Source organism: Oncorhynchus gorbuscha, unplaced genomic scaffold, assembly GCF_021184085.1.
Source record: "Oncorhynchus gorbuscha isolate QuinsamMale2020 ecotype Even-year unplaced genomic scaffold, OgorEven_v1.0 Un_scaffold_2234, whole genome shotgun sequence".
Classification (NCBI taxonomy): domain Eukaryota; kingdom Metazoa; phylum Chordata; class Actinopteri; order Salmoniformes; family Salmonidae; genus Oncorhynchus; species Oncorhynchus gorbuscha.
Window position 1 is genome coordinate 65,001 of NW_025746799.1, and position 18,458 is coordinate 83,458.

Here is an 18,458-nt window from a genome sequence, read left to right on the forward strand (position 1 = left end):
TGTGTGTGTGTGTCTCCTCACTGATTTTGTGTGTGTGTGTGTGTGTGTCTCTCCTCACTGGTTGTGTGTGTGTGTGTGTGTGTCTCCTCACTGATTTTGTGTGTGTGTGTGTGTGTGTGTCTCTCCTCACTGGTTGTGTGTGTGTGTGTGTCTCCTCACTGGTTGTGTGTGTGTGAGTGTGTGTGTGTGTCTCCTCACTGGTTGTGTGTGTGTGAGTGTGTGTGTGTGTCTCCTCACTGGTTGCGTGTGTGTGTGTGTGTGTGTGTGTGTGTGTGTGTGTGTGTGTGTGTGTGTGTGTGTGTGTGTGTGTGTGTGTGTGTGTGTGTGTGTGTGTGTGTGCTGAGTCTCCTCACTGGTTGTGTGTGTGATCCTGGTTCATCTTCTGCTCCACAGCTTCCAGAGCTGCAGCGAGGGAGGCGCTGGTCTCCTCCAACCTCAGATGATGCACCTCCTCTTCTTCCTCCTCCTCCCCTACTTGGGCTGGAGCCTCCTCCTTGGTCTGCTCCTCCTCCTTCTCTCTCCTTCTTTCAACTCTCCTCTCCTCCTCCTTCTCTCTCCTTCTCTCAACTCTCCTCTCCTCCTCCACCTCCTCCTCTCTCCTTCTCTCAACTCTCCTCTCCTCCTCCACCTCCTCCTTCTCTCTCCTCCTCTCAACTCTCTTCTCCTCCTCCACCTCCTCCTTCTCTCTCCTCCTCTCAACTCTCTTCTCCTCCTCCACCTCCTCCTCTCTCCTTCTCTCAACTCTCCTCTCCTCCTCCACCTCCTCCTTCTCTCTCCTCCTCTCAACTCTCTTCTCCTCCTCCACCTCCTCCCCCTCCCTCCCCAGCAGCAGGTCGACAGAGAGGCCAGAAATAGAGGAGCGGGGAGGCTTGACGGGGTGGGGGGTGGAACCGGGGGTGGAGGGGGTCTGGGGAGTGGAGGGGCTGGTGGTGGGAGAGGAGGAGGAGGTGTAGGGGGGGACAGGGGACAGGGAGGGTGGGGTGAGGGTGTCTGGGATAGGGAGAGGTCTAGGGAGAGGGGTGGGGGAGGAGAGTGAGGGTTTGGTGGGTTTAGGACCGGTGGGAGGAGGGCAGGGTTTGAAGGAGACTGGGGGAGGCATCCACCTCGGATCTGCTGGAAAAAAAACAGAGAAAAAAAATGGTTCAGGGGTGTGAGTTAGGTTCAGAGGTCAGGGGTCAGGGATTAGGGTTAAACTCACCAGGACTGTCAGCTTCAGGCCCAGGCAAGGGGACGCGTCTGGTCGGGGTGGGGGGGTCCTGCTGCTGTCTCCTCACGGCCGCCATCGAGGGTTTGGGCGACACCGGCGGCTTCAGCGGTTTCCTGACTTCTGGCCTATCACAGCTCTCCCTGCGAGAGGCCACCTCCCCCTCAGCCTCCGACCCGGGCCGCATCCGCAGGATGATGCGGTGTGATTGGTCGACCCCTCCGTTCACCTGCTGGGGGGCCAACTGGCTGCGATGCAATTGGTCAATGCTGCTCTCTGGTTGGTCAACGCTCTTCCTGCTGCTCTCTGGTTGGTCGCTGCCAGGTATGGCGCTCGCTGGTTGGTCGACGCTGGTTGTGCTAATCTCTGGTTGGCTGCTGCTGGTTGTGCTGTTGTCTGATTGGTCATTGCTGCGTGGGCGTCGCCGAATGGTGTCTGTCTCCGTCAGATGGAACTTCTCTGCGTCAGAATAGTTGGGGGGGCGGGGCTTTCTCCTGGGCACCAATCAGATTGACTTTTAGATATGTCAATCAACTATAATCTGTATAACTGTTAAAGTGATAAATATAATTGTAACTGTTACAGACTGATAGAGTTAGACTGGTAGAGTTAGACTGGTAGAGTTAGACTGGTAGAGATAGACTGGTAGAGTTAGACTGGTAGAGTTAGACTGGTAGAGTTAGACTGATAGAGTTAGACTGGTAGAGTTAGACTGGTAGAGTTAGACTGGTAGAGTTAGACTGATAGAGATAGACTGGTAGAGTTAGACTGGTAGAGTTAGACTGGTAGAGTTAGACTGATAGAGATAGACTGGTAGAGGTAGACTGATAGAGTTAGACTGAAAGAGTTAGACTGGTAGAGTTAGACTGAAAGAGTTAGACTGATAGACTGATAGAGTTAGACTGATAGAGTTAGACTGATAGAGTTAGACTGGTAGAGTTAGACTGGTAGAGTTAGACTGATAGAGTTAGACTAGTAGAGTTAGACTGGTAGAGTTAGACTGATAGACTGATAGAGTTAGACTGATAGAGTTAGACTGATAGAGTTAGACTAGTAGAGTTAGACTGGTAGAGTTAGACTGATAGACTGATAGAGTTAGACTGGTAGAGTTAGACTGATAGAGTTAGACTGATAGACTGGTAGAGTTAGACTGATAGAGATAGACTGATAGACTGGTAGAGTTAGACTGATAGAGATAGACTGATAGACTGGTAGAGTTAGACTGATAGAGTTAGACTGGTAGAGTTAGACGAGTAGAGTTAGACTGGTAGAGTTATACTGGTAGAGTTAGACTGGTAGAGTTAGACTGGTAGAGTTATACTGGTAGAGTTAGACTGGTAGAGTTAGACTGATAGACTGGTAGAGTTAGACTGGTAGAGTTAGACTGATAGACTGATAGAGTTAGACTGATAGAGTTAGACTGGTAGAGTTAGACTGGTAGAGTTAGACTGATAGAGTTAGACTGGTAGAGTTAGACTGATAGAGTTAGACTGGTAGAGTTAGACTGATAGAGTTAGACTGATAGACTGATAGAGTTAGACTGATAGAGTTAGACTGATAGACTGGTAGAGTTAGACTGGTAGAGTTAGACTGATAGACTGATAGAGTTAGACTGATAGACTGGTAGAGTTAGACTGGTAGAGTTAGACTGATAGACTGGTAGAGTTAGACTGGTAGAGTTAGACTGATAGACTGATAGAGTTAGACTGATAGAGTTAGACTGATAGACTGGTAGAGTTATACTGGTAGAGTTAGACTGGTAGAGTTAGACTGATAGACTGGTAGAGTTAGACTGGTAGAGTTAGACTGATAGACTGATAGAGTTAGACTGATAGAGTTAGACTGATAGAGTTAGACTGGTAGAGTTAGACTGGTAGAGTTAGACTGATAGAGTTAGACTGGTAGAGTTAGACTGATAGAGTTAGACTGGTAGAGTTAGACTGATAGACTGGTAGAGTTAGACTGATAGAGATAGACTGATAGACTGGTAGAGTTAGACTGGTAGAGTTAGACTGATAGAGTTAGACTGATAGACTGATAGAGTTAGACTGATAGACTGGTAGAGTTAGACTGATAGAGTTAGACTGATAGACTGGTAGAGTTAGACTGATAGACTGGTAGAGTTAGACTGATAGAGTTAGACTGATAGACTGGTAGAGTTAGACTGATAGAGTTAGACTGGTAGAGTTAGACTGATAGAGTTAGACTAGTAGAGTTAGACTGGTAGAGTTAGACTGGTAGAGTTAGACTGATAGAGTTAGACTAGTAGAGTTAGACTAGTAGAGTTAGACTGGTAGACTGGTAGAGTTAGACTGATAGACTGGTAGAGTTAGACTGATAGACTGATAGAGTTAGACTGATAGACTGGTAGAGTTAGACTGATAGAGTTAGACTGATAGAGTTAGACTGGTAGACTGGTAGAGTTAGACTGATAGACTGATAGAGTTAGACTGGTAGAGTTAGACTGGTAGAGTTAGACTGATAGAGTTAGACTGATAGACTGATAGAGTTAGACTGATAGACTGGTAGAGTTAGACTGATAGGGTTAGACTGGTAGAGTTAGACTAGTAGAGTTAGACTGGTAGAGTTAGACGAGTAGAGTTAGACGAGTAGAGTTAGACTGATAGAGTTAGACTGATAGAGTTAGACTGATAGACTGGTAGAGTTAGACTGATAGAGATAGACTGATAGACTGGTAGAGTTAGACTGATAGAGATAGACTGATAGACTGGTAGAGTTAGACTGATAGAGATAGACTGATAGACTGGTAGAGATAGAGTTAGACTGATAGAGTTAGACTGGTAGAGTTAGACTGGTAGAGTTAGACTGATAGAGATAGACTGATAGACTGGTAGAGTTAGACTGATAGAGATAGACTGATAGAGTTAGACTGATAGAGATAGACTGATAGACTGATAGAGTTAGACTGATAGAGTTAGACTGATAGAGTTAGACTGGTAGAGTTAGACTGGTAGAGTTAGACTGGTAGAGTTAGACTGATAGACTGATAGAGTTAGACTGATAGAGTTAGACTGATAGACTGATAGAGTTAGACTGATAGAGTTAGACTGATAGAGTTAGACTGGTAGAGTTAGACTGGTAGAGTTAGACTGGTAGAGTTAGACTGATAGAGTTAGACTGATAGACTGGTAGAGTTAGACTGGTAGAGTTAGACTGATAGAGTTAGACTGGTAGAGTTAGACTGGTAGAGTTAGACTGATAGAGTTAGACTGATAGAGTTAGACTGGTAGAGTTAGACTGGTAGAGTTAGACTGGTAGAGTTAGACTGATAGAGATAGACTGGTAGAGTTAGACTGATAGAGTTAGACTGGTAGAGTTAGACTGATAGAGTTAGACTGGTAGAGTTAGACTGGTAGAGTTAGACTGATAGAGTTAGACTGGTAGACTGATAGACTAGTAGAGTTAGACTGATAGAGTTAGACTGATAGAGTTAGACTGATAGACTGATAGAGTTAGACTGGTAGAGTTAGACTGATAGAGATAGACTGGTAGAGTTAGACTGGTAGAGTTAGACTGATAGAGTTAGACTGATAGAGATAGACTGGTAGAGTTATACTGGTAGAGTTAGACTGGTAGAGTTAGACTGGTAGAGTTATACTGGTAGAGTTAGACTGATAGAGTTAGACTGATAGAGTTAGACTGATAGAGTTAGACTGATAGAGATAGACTGATAGAGTTAGACTGATAGACTGGTAGAGTTAGACTGGTAGAGATAGACTGGTAGAGTTAGACTGATAGAGTTAGACTGATAGACTGGTAGAGTTAGACTGGTAGAGTTAGACTGATAGAGTTAGACTAGTAGAGTTAGACTGGTAGAGTTATACTAGTAGAGTTAGACTGATAGAGTTAGACTGGTAGAGTTAGACTGGTAGAGTTAGACTGATAGAGTTAGACTGATAGAGATAGACTGATAGAGTTAGACTGATAGACTGGTAGAGTTAGACTGGTAGAGTTAGACTGATAGAGATAGACTGGTAGAGTTAGACTGATAGAGTTAGACTGGTAGAGTTAGACTGATAGAGTTAGACTGGTAGAGTTAGACTGGTAGAGTTAGACTGATAGACTGGTAGAGTTATACTGGTAGAGTTAGACTGATAGAGTTAGACTGGTAGAGTTAGACTGATAGACTGGTAGAGTTAGACTGGTAGAGTTAGACTGATAGAGTTAGACTAGTAGAGTTAGACTGGTAGAGTTATACTGGTAGAGTTAGACTGATAGAGATAGACTGGTAGAGTTAGACTGATAGAGTTAGACTGATAGAGTTAGACGAGTAGAGTTAGACTGATAGAGTTAGACTGATAGAGTTAGACTGATAGAGTTAGACTGATAGAGTTAGACTGATAGAGTAGCTAGTAGTAGTCATTCTGTAGCTCAGTTGGTAGAGCATGGCGCTTGTAACGCCAGGGTAGTGGGTTCGATCCCCGGGACCACCCATACGTAGAATGTATGCACACATGACTGTAAGTCGCTTTGGATAAAAGCGTCTGCTAAATGGCATATATTAATAATAATAATAACATATATAATAGTTAGACTGATAGAGTTAGACTGATAGAGTTAGACTGATAGAGTTAGACTGATAGAGTTAGACTGATAGAGTTAGACTGATAGACTGATAGAGTTAGACTGATAGAGTTAGACTGATAGAGTTAGACTGATAGAGTTAGACTGATAGAGTTAGACTGATAGAGTTAGACTGATAGACTGATAGAGTTAGACTGGTAGAGTTAGACTGGTAGAGTTAGACTGATAGACTGGTAGAGTTAGACTGGTAGAGTTAGACTGGTAGAGTTAGACTGATAGAGATAGAGATAGACTGGTAGACTGATAGAGTTAGACTGGTAGAGTTAGACTGGTAGAGTTAGACTGATAGAGATAGACTGATAGAGTTAGACTGGTAGAGTTAGACTGGTAGAGTTAGACTGGTAGAGATAGACTGATAGAGTTAGACTGGTAGAGTTAGACTGGTAGAGTTAGACTGATAGACTGGTAGAGTTAGACTGGTAGAGTTAGACTGGTAGAGTTAGACTGATAGAGATAGAGATAGACTGGTAGACTGATAGAGTTAGACTGGTAGAGTTAGACTGGTAGAGTTAGACTGATAGAGATAGACTGATAGAGTTAGACTGGTAGAGTTAGACTGGTAGAGTTAGACTGGTAGAGATAGACTGATAGAGTTAGACTGATAGAGTTAGACTGGTAGAGTTAAACTGATAGACTGATAGAGTTAGACTGGTAGAGTTAAACTGATAGACTGGTAGAGTTAGACTGGTAGAGTTAGACTGATAGAGTTAGACTGGTAGAGTTAGACTGATAGACTGGTAGAGTTAGACTGGTAGAGTTAGACTGGTAGAGTTAGACTGGTAGAGTTAGACTGATAGAGATAGACTGGTAGAGTTAGACTGGTAGACTGATAGAGTTAGACTGATAGAGTTAGACTGGTAGAGTTAAACTGATAGACTGGTAGAGTTAGACTGATAGACTGGTAGAGTTAGACTGATAGAGTTAGACTGATAGAGTTAGACTGATAGACTGATAGAGTTAGACTGATAGAGTTAGACTGATAGAGTTAGACTGATAGAGTTAGACTGATAGAGTTAGACTGATAGACTGATAGAGTTAGACTGGTAGAGTTAGACTGGTAGAGTTAGACTGATAGACTGGTAGAGTTAGACTGGTAGAGTTAGACTGGTAGAGTTAGACTGATAGAGATAGAGATAGACTGGTAGACTGATAGAGTTAGACTGGTAGAGTTAGACTGGTAGAGTTAGACTGATAGAGTTAGACTGGTAGAGTTAGACTGGTAGAGATAGACTGATAGAGTTAGACTGGTAGAGTTAGACTGGTAGACTGATAGAGTTAGACTGATAGAGTTAGACTGGTAGAGTTAAACTGATAGACTGATAGAGTTAGACTGATAGAGTTAGACTGGTAGAGTTAAACTGATAGACTGGTAGAGTTAGACTGGTAGAGTTAGACTGATAGAGTTAGACTGGTAGAGTTAGACTGATAGACTGGTAGAGTTAGACTGGTAGAGTTAGACTGATAGAGTTAGACTGATAGAGATAGACTGGTAGAGTTAGACTGGTAGACTGATAGAGTTAGACTGGTAGAGTTAAACTGATAGACTGGTAGAGTTAGACTGGTAGAGTTAGACTGGTAGAGTTAGACTGATAGAGTTAGACTGATAGAGATAGACTGGTAGAGTTAGACTGGTAGACTGATAGAGTTAGACTGATAGAGTTAGACTGATAGAGTTAGACTGATAGACTGATAGAGTTAGACTGGTAGAGTTAGACTGGTAGAGTTAGACTGATAGACTGGTAGAGTTAGACTGGTAGAGTTAGACTGGTAGAGTTAGACTGATAGAGATAGAGATAGACTGGTAGACTGATAGAGTTAGACTGGTAGAGTTAGACTGGTAGAGTTAGACTGATAGAGATAGACTGATAGAGTTAGACTGGTAGAGTTAGACTGGTAGAGATAGACTGATAGAGTTAGACTGGTAGAGTTAGACTGGTAGACTGATAGAGTTAGACTGATAGAGTTAGACTGGTAGAGTTAAACTGATAGACTGATAGAGTTAGACTGATAGAGTTAGACTGGTAGAGTTAAACTGATAGACTGGTAGAGTTAGACTGGTAGAGTTAGACTGATAGAGTTAGACTGGTAGAGTTAGACTGATAGACTGGTAGAGTTAGACTGGTAGAGTTAGACTGGTAGAGTTAGACTGATAGAGTTAGACTGATAGAGATAGACTGGTAGAGTTAGACTGGATAGACTGATAGAGTTAGACTGATAGAGTTAGACTTAGAGTTAAACTGATAGACTGGTAGAGTTAGACTGACTGGTAGAGTTAGACTGGTAGAGTTAGACTGGTAGAGTTAGACTGATAGAGTTAGACTGATAGAGATAGACTGGTAGAGTTAGACTGGTAGACTGATAGAGTTAGACTGATAGACTGGTAGAGTTAGACTGATAGACTGGTAGAGTTAGACTGGTAGAGTTAGACTGGTAGAGTTAGACTGATAGAGTTAGACTGATAGAGATAGACTGGTAGAGTTAGACTGATAGAGATAGACTGGTAGAGTTAGACTGATAGACTGGTAGAGTTAGACTGGTAGAGTTAGACTGGTAGACTGATAGAGTTAGACTGGTAGAGTTAGACTGATAGACTGATAGAGTTAGACTGGTAGAGATAGACTGGTAGAGTTAGACTGGTAGACTGATAGACTGATAGAGTTAGACTGGTAGAGTTAGACTGATAGACTGGTAGAGGTAGACTGATAGAGTTAGACTGGTAGAGTTAGACTGATAGAGTTAGACTGATAGAGTTAGACTGGTAGAGTTAGACTGATAGAGTTAGACTGGTAGAGTTAGACTGGTAGAGTTAGACTGATAGAGGTAGACTGATAGAGTTAGACTGGTAGACTGATAGAGTTAGACTGATAGAGTTAGACTGGTAGACTGGTAGAGTTAGACTGGTAGAGTTAGACTGGTAGACTGATAGAGTTAGACTGATAGAGTTATACTGATAGAGTTAGACTGGTAGACTGATAGAGTTAGACTGATAGAGTTAGACTGGTAGACTGATAGAGTTAGACTGGTAGAGTTAGACTGGTAGACTGATAGAGTTAGACTGGTAGAGTTAGACTGGTAGACTGATAGAGTTAGACTGGTAGACTGATAGAGTTAGACTGATAGAGTTAGACTGATAGAGTTAGACTGGTAGACTGATAGAGTTAGACTGATAGAGTTAGACTGGTAGACTGATAGAGTTAGACTGGTAGAGTTAGACTGATAGAGTTAGACTGATAGAGTTAGACTGGTAGACTGATAGAGTTAGACTGATAGAGATAGACTGGTAGAGTTAGACTGATAGAGTTATACTGATAGAGTTAGACTGATAGACTGATAGAGTTAGACTGATAGAGTTAGACTGATAGAGATAGACTGGTAGACTGATAGAGTTAGACTGATAGAGTTAGACTGATAGAGTTAGACTGATAGAGTTAGACTGATGATAGAGTTAGAGTTAGACTGATAGAGTTAGACTGATAGAGTTAGACTGATAGACTGATAGAGTTAGACTGATAGAGTTAGACTGGTAGAGTTAGACTGATAGAGTTAGACTAGACTGGTAGAGTTAGACTGATAGACTGATAGAGTTAGACTGATAGAGTTAGACTGGTAGAGTTAGACTGGTAGAGTTAGACTGATAGAGTTAGACTGATAGACTGATAGAGTTAGTAACTGATAGAGTTAGACTGGTAGAGTTAGACTGATAGAGTTAGACTGATAGAGTTAGACTGGTAGAGTTAGACTGGTAGAGTTAGACTGATAGTAGAGTTAGACTGATAGAGTTAGACTAGACTGTAGAGTTAGACTGATAGAGTTAGACTGATAGAGTTAGACTGATAGAGTTAGACTGATAGACTGATAGAGTTAGACTAGACTGATAGAGTTAGACTGGTAGAGTTAGACTGATAGAGTTAGACTGACTGGTAGAGTTAGACTGATAGAGTTAGACTGGTAGAGTTAGACTGATAGACTGATAGAGTTAGACTAGAGTTAGACTGATAGAGTTAGACTGATAGAGTTAGTTAGACTGGTTAGAGTTAGACTGGTAGAGTTAGACTGATAGAGTTAGACTAGAGTTAGACTGGTAGAGTTAGACTGATAGAGTTAGACTGATAGAGTTAGACTGGTAGAGTTAGACTGATAGAGACTGATAGAGTTTAGACTGGTAGAGTTAGACTGGTAGAGTTAGACTGGTAGAGTTAGACTGGTAGAGTTAGACTGATAGAGTTAGACTGGTAGAGTTAGACTGATAGAGTTAGACTGATAGAGTTAGACTGAGTTAGACTGGTAGAGTTAGACTGGTAGAGTTAGACTGGTAGAGTTAGACTGATAGAGTTAGACTGGTAGAGTTAGACTGAGTTAGACTGATAGAGTTAGACTGATAGAGTTAGACTAGAGTTAGACTGACTGGTAGACTGGTAGAGTTAGACTGGTAGAGTTAGACTGGTAGAGTTAGACTGATAGAGTTAGACTGATAGAGTTAGACTGATAGAGTTAGACTGGTAGAGTTAGACTGAGTAGAGTTAGACTGATAGAGTTAGACTGGTAGAGTTAGACTGTAGAGTTAGACTGATAGAGTTAGACTGAAAGAGTTAGACTGATAGAGTTAGACTGGTAGAGTTAGACTGATAGAGTTAGAGTTAGACTGGTAGAGTTAGACTGGTAGAGAGTTAGTTAGTTAGACTAGAGTTAGACTGAGTTAGACTGATAGAGTTAGAGTGAGTTAGACTGGTAGAGTTAGACTGGTAGAGTTAGACTGATAGAGTTAGAGTTAGACTGATAGAGTTAGACTGATAGAGTTAGACTGATAGACTGGTAGAGTTAGACTGGTAGAGTTAGACTGATAGACTGGTAGAGTTAGATAGAGTTAGACTGATAGAGTTAGACTGATAGAGTTGATAGAGTTAGACTGGTAGAGTTAGACTGATAGAGTTAGACTAGACTGATAGAGTTAGACTGGATAGAGTTAGACTGACTGTAGAGTTAGACTGATAGAGTTAGACTAGTAGAGTTAGACTGGTAGAGTTAGACTGGTAGAGAGTAGACTGGTAGAGTTAGACTGGTAGAGTTAGACTGACTGTAGAGTTAGACTGGTAGAGTTAGACTGATATTAGTTAGACTGGTAGAGTTAGACTTAGACTGGTAGAGTTAGACTGGTAGAGTTAGACTGATAGAGTTAGTAGAGTTAGACTAGAGTTAGACTGATAGAGTTAGACTGATAGAGTTAGACTAGAGTTAGACTGATAGAGTTAGACTGATAGACTGGTAGAGTTAGACTGATAGAGTTAGAGTTAGACTGATAGAGTTAGACTGATAGAGTTAGACTGGTAGAGACTGTTAGACTGATAGAGTTAGACTGATAGAGTTAGACTGATAGAGTTAGACTGGTAGAGTTAGACTGGTAGAGTTAGACTGGTAGAGTTAGACTGATAGAGTTAGACTGGTAGAGTTAGACTGGTAGAGTTAGACTGGTAGAGTTAGACTGATAGAGTTAGACTGATAGAGTTAGACTGGTAGAGTTAGACTGATAGACTGATAGAGTTAGACTGGTAGAGTTAGACTGGTAGAGTTAGACTGGTAGAGTTAGACTGGTAGAGTTAGACTGATAGAGTTAGACTGATAGACTGGTAGAGTTAGACTGGTAGAGTTAGACTGATAGAGTTAGACTGATAGAGTTAGACTGGTAGAGTTAGACTGGTAGAGTTAGACTGATAGAGTTAGAGTTAGACTGGTAGAGTTAGACTGATACTGACTGGTAGAGTTAGACTGATAGAGTTAGACTGGTAGAGTTAGACTGATAGAGTTAGACTGAGTTAGACTGGTAGAGTTAGACTGATAGAGTTAGACTGATAGACTGGTAGAGTTAGACTGGTAGAGTTAGACTGGTAGAGTTAGACTGGTAGAGTTAGACTGGTAGACTGGTAGAGTTAGACTGATAGACTGGTAGAGTTAGACTGGTAGAGTTAGACTGATAGACTGATAGAGTTAGACTGATAGAGATAGACTGGTAGAGTTAGACTGTAGAGTTAGACTGATAGAGTTAGACTGAGTTAGACTGGTAGAGTTAGACTGATAGACTGATAGAGTTAGACTTAGACTGATAGAGTTAGACTGGTAGAGTTAGACTGATAGACTGGTAGAGTTAGACTGGTAGAGTTAGTTAGACTAGAGTTAGACTAGAGTTAGACTGATAGAGTTAGACTGATAGACTAGAGTTAGACTGATAGAGTTAGACTGGTAGAGTTAGTTAGACTGGTAGAGTTAGACTGATAGAGTTAGACTGATAGACTGGTAGAGTTAGACTGATAGAGTTAGACTAGAGTTAGACTGATAGAGTTAGACTGGTAGAGTTAGACTGATAGAGTTAGACTGATAGAGTTAGACTGGTAGAGTTAGACTGATAGAGTTAGACTGATAGACTGATTAGTTAGACTGGTAGAGTTAGACTGATAGACTGATAGAGTTAGACTTAGACTGATAGAGTTAGACTGAGTTAGACTGAGTTAGAGTTAGACTGGTAGAGTTAGACTGTAGACTGATAGAGTTAGACTGGTAGAGTTAGACTGGTAGAGTTAGACTGATAGAGTTAGACTGATAGAGTTAGACTGGTAGAGTTAGACTGAGTTAGACTGGTAGAGTTAGACTAGATAGAGTTAGACTGGTAGAGTTAGACTGGTAGAGTTAGACTGATGAACCTTCGGTTGATGGTCGCTGTTCCATCCGTAATAAGCCCTTCTCCTGTCGGCGTGACGACCGTGGAGCGTGGGCGGGGTTCTGGCGTAGCTCAGTGTGTTGCCGCTGGGGGACTGGATCTGGGCGGAGTCTGTCTGGTCGGTGAGCGGACCGCTGATGGTCCGACGGCGATTCATGATATCATCATCAGACCCGAGACCACCTGACCCGGCCTGGCGGGCAACGCCGCCGGACTAACCTGCCGGATTATACACACATTACACATGAGACCCCAGACCACCTGACCCGGCCTGGCGGCGCAGCGCCGCCGGACTAACCTGCCGGATTATACACACATTACACATGAGACCCCAGACCACCTGACCCGGCCTGGCGGCGCGCGCCGCCGGACTAACCTGCCGGATTATACACACATTACACATGAGACCCCAGACCACCTGACCCGGCCTGGCACACGATTACACATGAGACCCCAGACCACCTGACCCGGCCTGGCGATGATTACACATGAGACCCCAGACCACCTGACCCGGCCTGGCGACGATTACACATGAGACCCCAGACCACCTGACCCGGCCTGGCGACGTAACGCCGCCCCGGACTAAACTGGCGGATTATACACACATTACACATTACTATTACACATGAGACCCCAGACCACCTGACCCGGCCTGGCGACGATTACACATGAGACCCCAGACCACCTGACCCGGCCTGGCGACGATTACACATGAGACCCCAGACCACCTGACCCGGCCTGGCGATGATTACACATGAGACCCCAGAACACCTGACCCGGCCTGGCGACGATTACACATGAGACCCCAGAACACCTGACCCGGCCTGGCGATGATTACACATGAGACCCCAGAACACCTGACCCGGCCTGGCAACGCAACGCCGCCGGACTAACCTGGCAGATTATACACACATTACACATGAGACCCGAGACCACCTGACCTGGCCTGGCGATGATTACACATGAGACCCCAGACCACCTGACCCGGCCTGGCGACGATTACACATGAGCCGTTGGGGCGGGATTGGCCCCATAGGGTAGGGGTCTGTGGGTGGGATTGGCCCCTAGGATAGGGGTCTGTGGGTGGGATTGGCCCCTAGGGTAGGGTCTGTGGGTGGGATTGTCCCCTAGGGTAGGGGTCTGTGGGTGGGATTGGCCCCTAGGATAGGGTCTGTGGGTGGGATTGGCCCCTAGGGTAGGGGGTCTGTGGGTGGGATTGGCCCCTAGGATAGGGGTCTGTGGGTGGGATTGGCCCCTAGGGTAGGGGTCTGTGGGTGGGATTGGTCCCTAGGGTAGGTTCTGTGGGTGGGATTGGCCCCTAGGGTAGGTTCTGTGGGTGGGATTGGCCCCTAGGGTAGGGTCTGTGGGCGGGATTGGCCCCTAGGGTAGGGGTCTGTGGGCGGGATTGGCCCCTAGGGTAGGGGTCTGTGGGCAGGATTGGCCCCTAGGGTAGGGGTCTGTGGGTGGGATTGGCCCCTAGGGTAGGGTTCTGTGGGTGGGATTGGCCTAGGGTAGGGGTCTGTGGGTGGGATTGGCCCCTAGGGTAGGGGTCTGTGGGTGGGATTGGCCCCTAGGGTAGGGGTCTGTGGGCGGGATTGGTCCCTAGGTTAGGGGTCTGTGGGCGGGATTGGCCCCTAGGGTAAGGGCCTGTGGGCGGGATTGGCCCCTAGGGTAGGGGTCTGTGGGTTTGGCCCCTAGGGTAGGGGTCTGTGGGTGGGATTGGTCCCTAGGTTAGGGGTCTGTGGGCGGGATTGGTCCCTAGGGTGGCCCCTAGGGTAGGGTCTGTGGGTGGGTTTGGCCCCTAGGGTAGGAGTCTGTGGGTGGGATTGGCCTAGGGTTAGGGGTCTGTGGGTGGGTTTGGCCCCTAGGGTAGGAGTCTGTGGGTGGGATTGGCCTAGGGGTAGGGTCTGTGGGTGGCATTGGACTAGGGTAGGGGTCTGTGTGTGGGATTGACCCCTAGGGTAGGGGTCTGTGGGTGGGATTGACCCCTAGGGTTTGGGGCTTTGACCCCTAGGGTTGGGTGCTTTGACCCTAGGGTAGGGGTCTGTGGGTGGGATTGACCCCTAGGGTAGAGGGCTTTGACCCCTAGGGTTGGGTCCTTTGACCTCTAGGGTAGGGAGCTTTGACCCCTAGGGTAGGGGTCTGTGGGTGGGATTGACCCCTAGGGTAGGGGACTTTGACCCCTAGGGTTGGGGCTTTGACCTCTAGGGTAGGGGCTTTGACCCCTAGGGTAGGTGGCTTTGACCCCTAGGGTAGGGATCTGTGGATGGGATTTACCCCTAGGTTAGAGGGCTTTGACCCCTAGGGTTGGGTCCTTTGAACCCTAGGGTAGGGGCTTTGACCCCTAGGGTTGGGGGTTTTGACCCCTAGGGTAGGGGCTTTGACCCTAGGGTAGGGGGGCTTTGACCCCCTAGGGTTGGGTCCTTTGAACCCTAGGTACGGGGCTTTGACCCCTAGGGTAGGGGGCTTTGAACCCTAGGGTAGGGGGCTTTGACCCCCTAGGGTAGGGGCTTTGACCTCTAAGGTAGGGAGGGCTTTGACCCCTAGGGTAGGGGGCTTTGACCCCTAGGGTTGGGGCTTTAACCGCTAGGGTAGGGTGCTTTGACCCCTAGGGTTGGGGGCTTTGACCCCTAGGGTAGGGGCTTTGACCTCTAGGGTTGGGGGCTTTGACCCCTGGTTAGGGCTTTGGTAGGGAGGGGGCTTTGTCCAATCAGATGTTGGGCTTTGACCCCTGGTAGGGGGCTATTCCTCTAAAATGGGCTTTTGGGTAGGGCTTTGACTTCAGGGTTTGTCAGAGCTGAAAATAGGGTGTTTGACCCCTAGGGTTTTTGACCCCTAGGGTAGGGGGCATGAGAGGGTTGGGGGCTTTGACCCTAGGGACAGGCTTTGACCCCAGAGGGGGCTTTGACCATGCCTGGTTAGCGGTAGGAACAGACCAATCAGATGTTGGGTCCTACATTAATCCTATTCATTAAAATGGCCAATTTGGGTGCAATCAATTTGCTTCATTTGTCAGAGATGAAAAATGTTTCAGGTTTATTGTATCTGAACATGAGATGGTGGGTGTTGAAGACAGACAGACAGACAGACAGACAGACAGACAGACAGACAGACAGACAGACAGACAGACAGACAGACAGACAGACAGACAGACAGACAGACAGACAGACAGACAGACAGACAGACAGACAGACAGACAGACAGACAGACAGACAGACCTGTGTAGGGTTGAGGTAGCTGCCTCTGCCTCCCATGGTTCTGGGCAGGGTCTTGGCCCCTCCCCCTCCAGGACCAACTCCTCCCATCGATGTCTCCAACATGGCGGCGATGCTCCGGACGCTCCCCCCCGCCCCCTCTGACCTCACCAGCCCCCCCTCCCCCCTCCTCTCCGCCAGCCCTCCACAGTCGCTGGCTCTCCTCTCCCTGATCCCTACTACCCCCAGCCCCTCCCCCAGCCCGTCGCCCCCGGAGATGGAGGAACACGACCGTTTCGGCGGAGTCGGGGGCCGGCCTTTCCTCCTGGGCCGCAGCGTGACTGATGATTGGCTGCGGTTGACAGTTGCGTCATTGGGGTCGGAGCGTTGAGCCGAGCTGCTGCGGCAGACCGTGGCGTATCTCGGTGCGAAGTCTGTAACCGAGAGGGCATCGGCCATTACCCGAGTAGCCAATCAGGCTGTGAGTTCGCCGATGCTCCTCCTCCATTGGCAGACAGAGTAAAGGAACAGACACACCCCCTTCTTGGACTGGCGAATCAGCTGGCGGGGCTGGGTGGAGGGTGGGCTCGAGCCTTGTGGGTCTTGGTGGGAGTGTGAGGTGGGGGGTGTGTGTGTGTTGGGGACTCAATCCCTGGCCGGGGTTTAGTGAGGGGGGCCTCTGACCCCTCCCAGTGGAGGGGAGTGGGGTAGAGGGGAGGGTGGAGGAGGATGGAGGGTGGAGCCAGAAGGAGGGGTGGAGCCAGATGGAGGGTAGAGCCAGAAGGAGGGGTAGAAGGCTGAGAGATACTCTCTCCTCTCTGGAACTTCCCAGTCTCCTCACTGCTAACATCATCTTCTTTTGGTGGCCTGAGAGAGAAAGAGAGAGAGAGAGAGACAAACAGAGAGAGCGAGAGAGACACAGCGAGAGGTTGAGAGAGACAGAGACAGAGCGAGAGAGAGACACAGAGTGAGGCCGTTAGACTGGTGGTGTCTATCTCCTACCAGCTTGGTGATGTCTATCTCCTACCAGCTTGGTGATGTCTATCTCCTACCAGCTTGGTGATGTCTATCTCCTACCAGCTTGGTGATGTCTATCTCCTACCAGCTTGGTGATGTCTATCTCCTACCAGCTTGGTGATGTCTATCTCCTACCAGCTTGGTGATGTCTAAACCATCCCTCTAAAATTGAAGGTGTTCCTCGGGTGTTTGGAGTCTTGATATTGCTTTAATACATGGTACCCTTAGAACATCTCTGATAATCTGTCTCTCTGTGTCCTTTAATATATCTCTGATAATCTGTCTCTCTGTGTCATTTTAATATATCTCTGATAATCTGTCTCTCTATGTCCTTTAATATATCTCTGAGAATCTGTCTCTCTATGTCCTTTAATATATCTCTGATAATCTGTCTCCTTTAAAACATCTCTGATAATCTGTCTCTCTGTGTCCTTTAATATATCTCTGATAATCTGTCTCTCTATGTCCTTTAATATATCTCTGATAATCTGTCTCCTTTAAAACATCTCTGATAATCTGTCTCTCTGTGTCCTTTAATATATCTCTGATAATCTGTCTCTCTGTGTCCCTTAAAACATCTCTGATAATCTGTCTCTCTGTGTCCTTTAATATATCTCTGATAATCTGTCTCTATGTCCTTTAATATATCTCTGATAATCTGTCTCTCTGTGTCATTTAGAACATCTCTGATAATCTGTCTCTCTATGTCCTTTAATATATCTCTGATAATCTGTCTCTCTATGTCCTTTAATATATCTCTGATAATCTGTCTCCTTTAAAACATCTCTGATAATCTGTCTCTCTGTGTCCTTTAATATATCTCTGATAATCTGTCTCTCTGTGTCCTTTAATATATCTCTGATAATCTGTCTCCTTTAAAACACCTCTGATAATCTGTCTCTCTGTGTCCTTTAAAACATCTCAGATAATCTGTCTCTCTGTGTCCTTTAATATCTCTCTGATAATCTGTCTCTCTGTGTCCTTTAAAACATCTCTGATAATCTGTCTCTCTGTGTCCTTTAATATATCTCTGATTATCTGTCTCTCTGTGTCCTTTAGAACACCTCTGATAATCTGTCTCTCTGTGTCCTTTAATATATCTCTGATTATCTGTCTCTCTGTGTCCTTTAGAACATCTCTGATAATCTGTCTCTCTGTGTCCTTTAATATATCTCTGATAATCTGTCTCTCTGTGTCCTTTAATATATCTCTGATAATCTGTCTCTCTATGTCCTTTAATATATCTCTGAGAATCTGTCTCTCTATGTCCTTTAATATATCTCTGATAATCTGTCTCCTTTAAAACATCTCTGATAATCTGTCTCTCTGTGTCCTTTAATATATCTCTGATAATCTGTCTCTCTATGTCCTTTAATATATCTCTGATAATCTGTCTCCTTTAAAACATCTCTGATAATCTGTCTCTCTGTGTCCTTTAATATATCTCTGATAATCTGTCTCTCTGTGTCCCTTAAAACATCTCTGATAATCTGTCTCTCTGTGTCCTTTAATATATCTCTGATAATCTGTCTCTCTGTGTCATTTAGAACATCTCTGATAATCTGTCTCTCTATGTCCTTTAATATATCTCTGATAATCTGTCTCTCTATGTCCTTTAATATATCTCTGATAATCTGTCTCCTTTAAAACATCTCTGATAATCTGTCTCTCTGTGTCCCTATTATATCTCTGATAATCTGTCTCTCTGTGTCCTTTAATATATCGTCTG

At 45.3% G+C, this 18,458-nt stretch overlaps 1 protein-coding gene across 1 annotated transcript in view; it reads right to left on the reverse strand.

Moving 5' to 3' along the window:
- LOC124025380 (caskin-1-like) overlaps positions 1 to 16,171 on the reverse strand; it is a 20,084-nt gene extending 3,913 nt beyond the window's left edge. The window contains exons 1-6 of the mRNA XM_046338869.1: positions 15,737 to 16,171; positions 13,005 to 13,105; positions 12,692 to 12,816; positions 12,502 to 12,580; positions 1,199 to 1,698; positions 828 to 1,113 (exon numbers count right to left, since the gene is read on the reverse strand). Of these exons, the coding sequence (XP_046194825.1) occupies positions 828 to 1,113; positions 1,199 to 1,698; positions 12,502 to 12,580; positions 12,692 to 12,816; positions 13,005 to 13,105; positions 15,737 to 16,171 (1,526 nt within the window). The remainder of the gene's footprint in view (positions 1 to 827; positions 1,114 to 1,198; positions 1,699 to 12,501; positions 12,581 to 12,691; positions 12,817 to 13,004; positions 13,106 to 15,736) is intronic.
- Between the last annotated feature and the right edge of the window lie 2,287 nt (positions 16,172 to 18,458).